The sequence below is a fragment of the Mastigoproctus giganteus genome, chromosome 4 (assembly GCF_048544385.1).
Source record: "Mastigoproctus giganteus isolate SK-2022 chromosome 4, ASM4854438v1, whole genome shotgun sequence".
Taxonomy (NCBI): domain Eukaryota; kingdom Metazoa; phylum Arthropoda; class Arachnida; order Uropygi; family Thelyphonidae; genus Mastigoproctus; species Mastigoproctus giganteus.
Window position 1 is genome coordinate 45,235,662 of NC_143578.1, and position 12,845 is coordinate 45,248,506.

Genomic DNA, 12,845 nt, shown 5'->3' on the forward strand with positions numbered 1-12,845 from the left:
GATTCAATGAGGTGCATTGGAATATGGAGGGAAGGTGCATCCACAGGCTATCTAATCTGCCGATGAATTAAACCCAGAAATTGTGGAGAGGGCCCCGAATTGGAGTCTGGCCCCTTAGTAGGAAAGGTAGGCCAGTTCGCTGATGCTGTTTGCCCTCTCATTGGCCAACGGCTTAGGTAGCGAGTACACAACTTGGGAAATTGAGTCCATACCTTGCCATAATAAAGTGTACCACTGTATATATATCGACCGCAAGAAAACAGTGCCTGGGTTCGAATTCCATCAACGACATGAGGAACTTTCCGCTTTTTTGGCACCATGACTGAATAATGGCCTTTTTTGACACCATTGCTGAATTATGAGCCTGAAGCGAGGGTAACAAAGTTTTGTTTCTCTTGGAATTCTATTTTTTTTTCATCCAGAAAGCAGACAAACTGACCAGATAACACAAGAAATTTACATATACAAGTGGGTGCATACATTTTTTCTCGTGTAGCCCTGACAAATAAAAACAGTTAGAACACAGTTATCAACCCTTCTGGTCGCCATTTTATATTCGTTGGCAGCAACGAATATAAAATAGCAATTAATTGGTAGGGGGCGCTTTGTTTGCTATTTTCTTACTAATGGTTTGTTTTCGTTTGTGTAAGACTTGTAGTGTAAGATTCTTGGATGGATTTTGTTATTTCGTTGCCACGTAATAAAAGGGTAAAATGTGCGACTATTAAAAATCGTTTCACTTTTTAAAGAAATTAATTTACGAGTAATGTCTTTCAACCAGTTTATTCTTTGCGATGTGTGCAAATTTAATTATATTTCAAATAAGAAACACGTATATAGCAAACGTCATCAGGAAAAATTAAAAGAAATCCTCACGAAATTTGGAAAAAAGGTAAAACATTTTTCTTTCCAGCGATACAACTTCAAGAAATTAGAAACTTTACTTTCCATATTTTTTATTTTTGTTTTATTATACGAACGGTTGGTATTCTGCTTTAATCATGGTTTTAAATGTGCAGCCATTAGTAATCGTTTCCCTTTTTGAATAAATGAATTTGAATAAGGCTTTCAACCAGCTTTTTCTCTGTGATGTGGGTAAATGTTATTTCATAATTTCATTATTATTATTATTATTCAAATATTCATGGGATTAAAGTGTTGGAACAAGTTATTTCTTAATGGTTTATATTTAGATAGCATTTTTAACTATTCGTGCCAAGCCAGCAACTATTAAATCTAGGGAGGATTAGCTCTGCTAAGTTTCTGTTCATCTGCTCGTTTTCTGTTCATCTCAGACTGCATTTTTCTGCCAGCTTGAAGCAAAAAAGCAAGAGTTGGAGCCTATAGAGACGCCACGTGGTTTATAATTTAGCAGTAACTAACGTAAAAGAAATAGAAAACTTTTTTTCGGTAAAACTCCAGATCTTGGGTGCAAGTCCATATTTCGACCAACGGTCAGAAATAAAGCAGTGATTGACAGGTGCCACTCACTGCATTTCCCACCCACATAAAACGCCAAAAACCCCGTTAATACATCGAAGTCTAAATAAAGATGAAGAGAAATGGCAATATAGAATTAAAATAAGCGAAAATAATTACAAATTTTTCAAAAGTAACCACGTTTTTTGCTTAAATCCCTCCTGAAGTGGCGTAAAAACTAATATTTGTTACAATATCTCTTACCTCTATTTTTAAATAGGGAACTCATTTTCTGCAAAAAAAAAAAAAAAAAAACAACGGTAAGACTGGGGATGAACACCCTAACTAAGACGAACTATAGCAAAGGCATTTTTTTCGGAGCAATATGGCCTTAGTTGCTAATGCTCCTAAAAACCAAACAAACAACAACAACAGCGAAGGTATTTACAATAATCACCCAATCACAGAACTCGACCAGACAGTATCTCTGTTTAAGACTATGCCTATTGCACAGAGACAACATTACTCAAGATCTGGATTTAGCCCTTTTTTCCTTAATGAAATTTATTGTTAATATATCTTACTGAACAAAATTCAGCTACATTAAAAAAAGGTGGTAGAGATTCAGAAATGGATACCCCTTTCAAAATGGCAGTGAGGAGAGGAGGGGGAAAGCAATGATTGATGGGTTGTGACTCCACCTCCTCACTGCATTCCCCCTCCTCTCCTTGCCAGTGGGAGTCAAGTGACACACGGACGACACTTGGCACAGCAACAAATATGGCGGCTGGAAACAAAGGATAAATCCAATAAATTTGAAAGTTCAAGTTACAAAAATGCATGTTTTTCGCTATCACAAAATGTTATATGACATTTGAATAAGTCGGATATAGCTGAAAAGGGGAGAAGGTAATTTAAAAGGAAATTTCATGAAAGAAAAGGAACAGCAAATCAACAATTTTTAAAAATAAAACAAACAAAAGATGAAAAGGAAAAATATTTGGGGATCGCAGTATGTCATGAGACATCACAAAAGCGGAGCTGAAATGAAGAAAAAAGAAAAGGCAATTTTTAAAAAACTAAGAAACAAAAATTTACACGAAATACAACTACTGATTCTTCTCGCCCGTACATAACTAGACTATTTTGTGAGCATTAACAATGATAATTTCTGATGAGAGTGAACACAAATGCATTTTTTTTTTTTTTTTTTTAAATTTTTGGTGGGGGCTACTGCTCCCTAACCCCTGCTGTTTTTCCCCCAGAAAATTGGAGCTGAAAAAGAAAAGGGCAAAAGGTAATTTAAGGGTAAATAGAACGAACGAAAAGGAATGGCAAATCAGTATTTGAAAAAAACATAAACACACGTTTTTCTATGCTATTTTACGAGCGTTAACAATGAGAAAGGCTGTAAAGAAGAAAACGAAAAGGTAATTTTAGAGGAAATTTTACGAAACAGAAACAAAAATGCAAGTTTTTCTATGCTATTTCTATGAAAAATAATCGGATTGAACTGAGACAAAGAAAAACCACTCACATCATCGGTCTAATGTCCTCGTTCAATCCTCAGTTTCAGGTTTATATACTAAGCTCACGGCTTTTAAAAATTCCATAGTTAAATTGCTGCTGCCGGAATGTTTCCTTTTCCACATATACTCTCCGAGGTAGGAGTCAAACTGATCATTGACTTTGCTTAATGACAGTTGCCGTTTAATGGCACTCCATGTTCCCTCAATTTTGTTAGTGTTTGCACCTGTTTCTTGTGAAAAATACCTGTGACAAAGGAGATTTCACGGCAGCAAGCAACAGGCACTCGCACAAATCAAGAACTGACTAAAATGTGAATATGCAATTGTAATCAGCCAATCATTATTTTTAATTTTTATTATTATTTAAAAAAATTTTTTAAATTCTGGGCTGGAGCCCCCACACCCCCGGAATTATTCAGCCGAGAATAAACACAAGTTCTTTTTTTTTTTTAATTTTTCGGTTTCGTAACCCAGAAAAACCTCAGCGTGTCTCATGTTTCCAGTGCTGGTAGGTACATGGCACAGGTGACACGGCTGGCACACAGTGCGTGTCATCCATGCCAGCTGTTTGTTTCCGTCTGTTAAGGAGATCATGTGACAATGGGTGGAGTCAGCACCCGTCAATCACGGCCGTATCACTAGTAGTCTGGAAGGGGTACCCGTTTCTGAATCTCGACAAAAAAAGTCATGCCCCTATACTCAGATTGCTAGACAAGATCACATATCTCTATTAGCGATTACCCAGATTTCTGATCTCCCTATGTAAATAAGCACATCACAAATATTGTTTCCTTTACATCCAAAAATTGGGTTTTTTTTTTTTTTTTTTTCACTTTCAGCATTACTATTCTTCTGAACAACTACCTACTCTGTTCAAAAATCTTATATTTGTCCTAGAATGGAGTATTGTTTCCAATGCTCAGGTGACTCATATAAGGGAACATAAATTTAAATCGAAAAAGAATGGTGTAGTGCAGATTGTGTGAAAATTTGCCTTTAATCAGAGTGATTGATTATTGAAATAAATTCTCAGCTGGTGTTGTTGGAGGCAAGTAGTTTGAATAAATTTAAGAAAAAATTAGACAATTATTGAGAGGGAATAGACAGATGAGATGTTTTTTTGTTTTTTTTTTGCTGATATATAAGCTTGCTTCCTTACATCATTTTCCCTTGCCTAATACTTCTGTGCTGGTAACCAAAACCTCTCTCAATCTTCTTGACTCCATTTGAAAGAGGGCAGTCAGGTTAATTAATGAACCACCTCTTACAAAGTCTCCCCAGTCTGTCTCATAGCCATTCAATTTTTGCTTCATCCTTTTCTGTAGATACTGCTACGTTCAAAAATCTTATATTTGTCCTAGAATGGAGTATTGTTTCCAATGCTCAGGTGACTCATATAAGGGAACATAAATTTAAATCGAAAAAGAATGGTGAGTGCAGATTGTATGAAAATTTGCCTTTAGGCAGAGTGATTGATTATTGAAATAAATTCCCAGCTGGTGTTGTTGGAGGCAAGTAGTTTGAATAAATTTAAGAAAAAATTAGACAGTTATTGAGAGGGAATAGACAGATGAGATGTTTTTTTTTTTTTTGCTGATATATAAGCTTGCTTCCTTACATCATTTGCCCTTGCCTAATACTTCTATGCTGGTAACCAAAACCTCTCTCAATCTTCTTGACTCCATTTGAAAGAGGGCAGTCAGGTTAATTAATGAACCACCTCTTTCAAAGTCTCCCCAGTCTGTCTCACAGCCATTCAATTTTTGCTTCATCCTTTTCTGTAGATACTGCTACAGTCACTATTCTTCTGAATTGGCATCAGTAATTGCCCCACTTTCTTCCAAACCAGTATGAACACATGCTGCAACCAGTCAGAATTCATTCAGTATCCAGGTCCAAACTAACAGAACCAACTTTTCCTCTTCTTCAGGTATCCATTCTACTTCTGTTATATGGAACAACTTTCTTTCACATCTGTTTTTCTAATAATTACAATCTGCAGAAATTCAAGTCTAATTTCAATGAGTATCTTTTGCTTTTTCAGCCTTCAACCCATGTATGATACCAAGTACAGTAGGTTCTAATAACTTTAGGTTGTTTACCTCTTGGTTCAGGGGTTTTCATTAAAAAAAACATATTTCAACACTTGTCACACTTCCTCCTTTATGTAATTTTTTTTTCTCAGCAGATAGCATTTGTAGTAGCATATGATGCAAGAAAGCAAGTTTATATAGCATCAATGGGAGGGAAAAAAAGAGAAAGAAACACATTTCACCTATTCATTCCCTCCAAAAGTTTATCTAGTTCTTCCTTGTATTTATTTAAGCTATCAACTACCACAATGACAGGTGGAAGTTTGTTCCAGCAATCAACTACATGCTGGCTAAAGGCACATCTATTTTACAACCATCCTTCCTCGATTTGAATTTATGCCCCCTCAAGTGCATAATCTGAGCAAAAGGAAGTATCCCATCAGCACTGAGCTTTCTCAAACCATTCAAAGCCTTAAACACCTCAATCAGATTACCTTGTCCGTGCTTAGTCTCCAAATGCTTCAATTTGCAGAACTGAAGCCTTTCTTCGTAAGAGCACCCCTTTGTTCCCCCTCACCAATCTTGTTGCCCTTCTCTGTACTCATTTCAGCAGCTCTACATCCTTCCTAAAATGAGGCCTCCAGACCTGTATGCAGTACTGAAGGTGTGACTTGACCAATCCCTTATACAAAGGGATAATCACCCACTTACCTGCCGGCAAAATTCCTGTATATCATTGACAAAACCTCATGAGTTGCCCTGGAAACCTGTCCGCACTGCTCAGAAACTTCATATCTGCCTGCACAATTACCCCCAGGTCTTTTTCATTCTCCACTACCTTGAGTGTAGTACCACACAGTTGGTACATTTCTCTGGGGTTACTGCTATTCATATGCAATATTAAGTTGCCACTTCTCAGCCCATCTGCCCAACTTTTCTAGATCCTATTGCAGTAGCATACTGTCATTAACAACCATGCAACCTGTGTATCATTAGCAAACTTAGACATTAAGCCTGATATACCTTCATCATTATCATTGATAAAAATAGAAAACAATAATGGGCCAAAGACTGAACCTTGGGGGGACTCCACTAATAACATTAGTCCACAAAGAGCAGTGTCCATTGATTACCATTCTTTGTTTTCTCCAACTCAACCATTCCTTTATCCATAGCAGCAACTTTCTCTTAATGCCACACTTCTCCAATTTGTACAGCAACTTTTATGTGCAACAGTATCAAAAGCTTCCTGAATTCCAAGTATATGATATCAAAATTATTTTTTGCATCCAGTTCCTTTGTGATCACATCGTAGTATCCACTCAATTTGGTCAGACAAGGTTTCCCCTTAATAAACCCATGCTGTCTGAACTATAACTGCAGTCTTGTCTAGATAACCCTGCATTACTTTAACCAGTGACACCATTATTTTCCCTGAAACAGAAGCTAATGTAGTAGGTCTGTAATTACTCGTGTCACCCTTTGATCCCCCGTTTGTGAATTGGGTAAATGTTCACACATCTCCAGTCCATGGTGACCTCTGAATCCAAGGGTGCTCTCATAAATATGGCTAAAGGTTTGCATACTTCCTTTGCTGCTTACCTTGATATAATTGGACAGATCCTATCCACCCCAGGTGCCTTTCTTATGTTTAACTTCAACAATTTCTCTTTCACTTTCCTCTCAGTTACAAAATCATTTAGCTCCCTGTTATAGAGTTTGATAAACTTCTGACCTTCACTGTAGTCTTATTTTGTTTCTTTTTGAATTCATGATGTAGAATTTTTTACAAGTTTTTAATTTATTTATTAAAAATGTAACATATCAAAGATTTATGGCAAAATTTCTTTTTGATAACTATGATCTGATTTATAGAAATTAAATTTCTCTTGTTTTATAGGTCAAAGATGGACGTAAATATATTATTGATCCAGAAATACATGATTTGACTTGGGAAAAAGATGCAAAATTTTGGTGCTATTTTTGCAGCTGTGAAGTACACAAACATACTACAGATAACACAGTGGCTATTTGTTGTAAAGGATTGATTGACCATTTAAGCTGGTATGCAGTTATTGTCATTTTTAAATTTTATTTTTTTATAATTATATAGGGCTAGTTAAAATCTTCCTGATTTCAAAAATTTATTGCTACCAAACCAATAGACATTTGGTTTATGATATAATTCATCTATTATTTATTTTCTAATACACAAACTCACAGTTTTTTTTTTTTTTTTTTTCTTCTTTTTCAATTTAATAATATTTGATTACATCCTTCCCTCTAGAGGCTGTTCCCAGTCATTACGATGGCATCTCAACTGGAAAAAAGTTTTATATATTTACATTTCATGCATTGTAATCAGCAGGCAGTGTTCAAAGAGAGAAATTATAAGCAGTATGAATAAAGACTGACCTAGTGGGCATTACTTTTGTGCATAGTATTAATTATTTATAGATATCAGTTGCATCTGCAAGGAAAGTACACAGCCTGCCACTAATGTAGCGACTGCTGAGTGTTTTTCTGATTTGTAGTACAAAAAAATCTATGTATTGCATTATTGGAGGAATGCCTTTCAAACTGTTTGAAAATGTATTTTCAAACTTTCAAGTTGTTTGAAAATTTGAAAATGTATTTTCAAACTTTCAAGTTGTTTGAAAATACATTTTCACAATGCATTTATAAACATTCTCAAATGCGTATCTCTAGATTGACTATGGAGGACCCATTCCTTGGACCCGTTTACTTGATTTTACATCTTATCTCCCCTTCCTTGGGGAGGTTATGTGAAATGAGGTTTGTTTTGCCCCTGTCAACAACCATGAGTATTTTAAAGGGTGAGGCCATTGCAAGAATTTAGTGTCATATATTAAAGAATGTGCTGTAAAAAAATTGAGCAGTCTTGGGTCTGCAGAACCAGAAACGAAGCACATATAGAACATTATTAACTTTAAAATACTTTTGAGTTTATCTCTATAAATATAAATTGCTTTCCAGTGTATTTTTATTGCTTTATTATTATTAATAGTAGTAGTAATAATGGTAAATGATGGAAGAAGACAACCCTATACAGCATCAAAGACAGCACTTCCCATTTCTCTTGTCCATTCCCCTCTAGTTCTTCCTTGAATTTATTCAACCTACACACCTCTAAAACACTAGATTAGTTTGTTCCAACACTCAATCACCTGACTGAAGGCAAGTCTTTGTACATCTGACCTGCAACCATCCTTTCTCAATTTTAATTTGTCCCCTCTTGTGTATTCTGAGCAAGAGGAAGGATTCTATCAGCATTGAGCTTACTCACTCCATTCGAAACACCTCAATCAGACCTCCTTGCATGTGCCTAGTATCCATATGTTGCGATTTGCAAAACTGAAGCTTTTCCTAGTAAGAGCACCCTTTTGCTTCCCTTACCAATCTCGTTGCCCTTCTCTACATCTGTTACACCAAATCCATGTCCATCCTAAAATGAGATTTTCAGTCCTATATCCAGTATTCAAGATGTGTCCTAAATATGGCCATGAGATAAGGCAGATAGAAGTGGAGGTGGGGTCATGCTTCTTATCAAAAGCAGCCTGAGCGCGATGAAAGCTGTCCCTGATTCAGACATTTCGCATCTGGTATAGAACTTATATGGTATGAGATAGTTGGGAGCAAAGGTATAGTGTTAGTTATCTGATGGCACCAGGGTTTCCCCCCATCTCCACAGGAGCAAAGGTATAATGAGAGTAGGAGTAATCTACAGGCCAGGTGATTGTGAATATTATGAAATCAAGGAAAAGTCAAGAATTTCACATAATAAGGCTATTAATTATATTTTTATTTCATTTTTAATACAAAAATTGAACAAACTAAATAAATATTAAACAAAACAATACAAAATAAACGCTAAAATACTTGATTAACATGGTGATTCATTGCATTTCATAATTAAATGCAATAAATTGGAGAACTTGAACAAATATTTAACAAAAATAATTGAGTTAATGTGACACTTGTGCTTGTTTGACAGTTATTAGTTTCTCTATGTCTGGTTCTATTTGCATAATTTCATACATTTGAGAAAAACTTCAACTGTCCGTTTCACGTACCACCAAATCTTTTTCCACTTACCATTTGTTGAGAAATGCTGACCTAGATAAACTTCAGGAATGTTAGGAAAGTAGCAACTATGCTTTAATCCAGCAAAGTGCAGGGTCTTACACCTGGAGAACAGTACCCACAAAATAACCTATACACTTGGTGGAGTTGAACTAAAGTCACTAGTGGAAGAAAGGGACTTGGGAGTTACGATATGGTCAGACATGAAGTTCTTCGAGCATTTTAGACTGGTTGCAATTTAGGCCCATGGTGTCCTATCGATGATTTATTGAACATTTGCTAGTAGAGATAAGGACATCATAATCCCCCTATTATATGGCTATTGTTAGACCACACCTAAGAAAAGACATTGAGCTTCTTGAAAGGGTCCAAAGATGGATAACTCACCTGGTGAGATCGGCAAAAGGACGTTCATATGAGGAAAGACTTTGAATATGTGTGTTGCACAGCTTGGAAATAGGCACCTTAGAGGAGACTTGATTGGGGTGTTTAAGGATATGAGAGACAAAGTAAAATGAATGAGGGCGAACTTTTCATGGTTATATATGATTCTAGAACTAGTGGCCATAAATTCAAGTTGTGTGTAGGGGGGAATGTTTAGACTGGATTGCAGGAAGTTTTATTTTAGCCAACAAGTTATAAATTACTTGAATAAGTTATCTACATGTGTGGTTGAGGCTGACAGTTTGGAGAAATTCAAAGGCCAGCTGGATAGTTACCTACAGGAGGAAAGAAATGCACAGGCATCTTTTTCTTTTCTTTTATTATTTATTAAGTATTTATTTTATTTTATTTTTTTATTATTATTATTTTTCTTTTTTTTTTTTTCTTTTTTTTTTTGACTGGTGCAGCATAAGCCTTAGGTTTTCTTGTACCATATGGCCATTACTAATACTAATACAATAGGATAATCACCTGCTTATTCCTGCTGACAAAATTCCTGTATATCATTGAAAAAAACTGCATAAACTGTCTGAGCAGAGTGACTGGACAATTACCCCCAGGACTTTTTCATTCTTCACTGTCCTGAATAGTAGTATCCCACAGCTGGTACATTAATCTGTGATTACTGCTCTCCTGTGTGAAGTAACTTGCATTTGTTGATATTAAACATCAGTTACCACTTCTCAGCCCATGTGCCTAATTTGTCTAGATCTTGTTGCAGTGGCATATCCTGATTACTGTAATTAACTATCCTTCCAACGTTTGTATTGTCTGCAGACTTAGACATTAAGCCTGATATGCCTTCATCAATATAAATAAATATAGAAAACAACAGTGGGCCCGGTACTGAAGTCTAGAGGACTCCAGTAATGGCATTAGTTCAAGAAGAGTATTTCCCATTGATAACCACTCTGTCTTCTCCCACTCAGCCATCCTTTTATTATAGCAAACTTTCCCTTAATGCCACACTGCTCCAATTTGTGTAACAGTCTTTTATATGCAACAGTATCAAAAGTTTTTCTGAAATCTAAGTATATGATGTGAAAATTATAGTTTGCATCTAGTTCCTTTGTTACTCTCTCATAATATCCAATCGGATAGGTCAGACAAGATCACCCCTTAACAGATCCATGGTGTAACTGCACTATAACTGGATTCCTGTCTAGATGGTCCTGCATTACTTCTTTAGCCAGTGACTGCACCACTTTCCCTGAGATAGAAGTCAAGCTAACAGGTCTGTAATTACTCCTACCCTGTCCCTCTGAATCCCTTTTGTAAAATGAGGATATATTTGCACATCTCCAGTCCATAGGTTCAGGGATGCTTTCATAATCATAGGTAAAGGTTTGCTTGCTACTTTTGCTGCCTCCTTTAATATAACTGGATAGATTCCATCCACCCCCAGATGCCTTTTTTATGTTTAGCTTCAACAATTTTCCTTCACTTTCCTCTTGGTAATCACAAATTCGTCAGTTCCTCGCCAGAATTTAACTCACTCCTGGCATCCCCATCCCTAAAAAATTTCACATGTGGGAATGTAGATGCAAAATATCCATTCATTTTTTCAGCAACCTGAGCAGGATCATCAACAGTTAATCCATTCATATCTAGTTGAACAATGTGATTCAACTCCTTCCTTCTACTGTTTCATAAGTAAAGAAGCCTTTACTCCTTTTTCTTACATTCTTTGCTGGAGATTTCTTGTAAGTTGCATTAGCTTTCCTAATCTCCTTTGTGACTTTATCATAGACTAGTTTATATATACTGTAGGCAACTATATCACCTAATAATTTATATGCATTTTTCTTCTCAGCTGAGTCATCAGTTCATATGACATCCATTTAGATCAGTGCCTTGAACTGTATCACTGTTCGAAGCACCGAACTAAAAAGACTAGTATCTTCTATAATAATACCCCTGTATATGCTACGTGTTCTGAATGCTTCTCATTTAGAATTTACTGTTAGTAGCTTCATCAGGTGGTCCCACTGTATAGAATTTTAAAACTCTCTGAGACTGTTGTAGTCACCTTTATGAAAGCAAAAGCCCTTTTCCTTGTCTTTGATGGTACTTATATTTTTAAGTAAATTCCACATCAATACATTGCGAAGACTGCTACCTAGTGAGTCTTTTCATGCAGATTCTTAATGCATGAAGAGTTACTGCTGATAATCAGATCAAGAGTATTGCTTTTTTCTTGTTGCCTCTCTATAACATTCTGGTGTAGGAAACAATCAGCTAATAAATCTACAAAAGTCTTGCTACTGGGTGAATGACCAACCTGCAAGGTCCAGTCAGTATCTGGAAAGTTAGAGTTCCCCAGTAAATCAGAATGTTTTATAGTAGATGTTCTGATTTACTGGCCTACTCTATATCTCTTTACAGTTGTTGATTATACTCATTACTGTCATTAGGCTGATAACACACTGCTACTCTCATTTTTTGTTTTCCCAGTGTCACACCAAACTGACTCAACATTGCACTGGCCACTCATGTCCACTGGCTGGATGCACGCACTGCCTTAAATTTTATGTGCTTCTTAACTCAGAGAATAACTCTCCCTTCTCTCCTGTCCTTTCTGAATCCCTTATCTCTGAGTAATACCTTGTTTCTTATATCCCCATGTCTGAATTTGATTACTTGACCAGCACTTCAAAGTTATCAAACTTATTTATTATGCTCCTAACATTGGTGTACATGCAAGTATACATGCACCTCATCTTTCTCTTAATTGCCCCAACACGGCCCATGTATGTCCTTGTTTCATGATGACCCACAGCAGGCTTTGAAATCTCCATTACCTTTCTTTTTGGGCTGTTGCATGCTCCAATAGAAGCAGTGCAAGAATCACTTTCACTTCTGCCCAGCTGTTGATAACTTATTAGTCTGTGTATACCCCTCCCCATGCTAGCAGTTTTCCTAACCACTTGACACTGTCTAGATAGCATCAGCAAATATTATTGCTCTCTTTTTATTTAAATGTATCCCATCCCTGTAGAAGCAGTCTCTCTTGTGAACAAGCACAGACATTAAGAAAAAATTCTACCTCGTGAGTCTTGCACACCCTCTCCAGGGTCGAATTGATTGACAAACCTCTCATCATGTACTTTCTCCTATCCTGTCTGGCAGAATTGCAGACATTTTCAAATTTAAAGCTAACTCATAACTTTTTCTCAACATTGCCCTGTACTTGTTTAAGTAAGTCCTCAGATCTAATCTTAATGTCATTGGTGCTTACATCTACATGTACACTATATCACTATCACCTTTTGTGCCATTAAAAGATGATATCTTCTCTACAGTGTTATCAACTATT

General features: G+C 36.3%; 1 protein-coding gene across 1 annotated transcript in view; it reads left to right on the top strand.

The window, feature by feature from the left end:
• The first annotated feature begins 764 nt into the window (after positions 1–764).
• LOC150086687 (centrosomal AT-AC splicing factor-like) overlaps positions 765–12,845 on the top strand; it is a 54,660-nt gene continuing 42,579 nt past the window's right edge. Inside the window, exons 1-2 of the mRNA XM_090372227.1 lie at positions 765–892; positions 6,882–7,045. Of these exons, the coding sequence (XP_090228353.1) occupies positions 767–892; positions 6,882–7,045 (290 nt within the window). The 5' untranslated portion in view covers positions 765–766. The remainder of the gene's footprint in view (positions 893–6,881; positions 7,046–12,845) is intronic.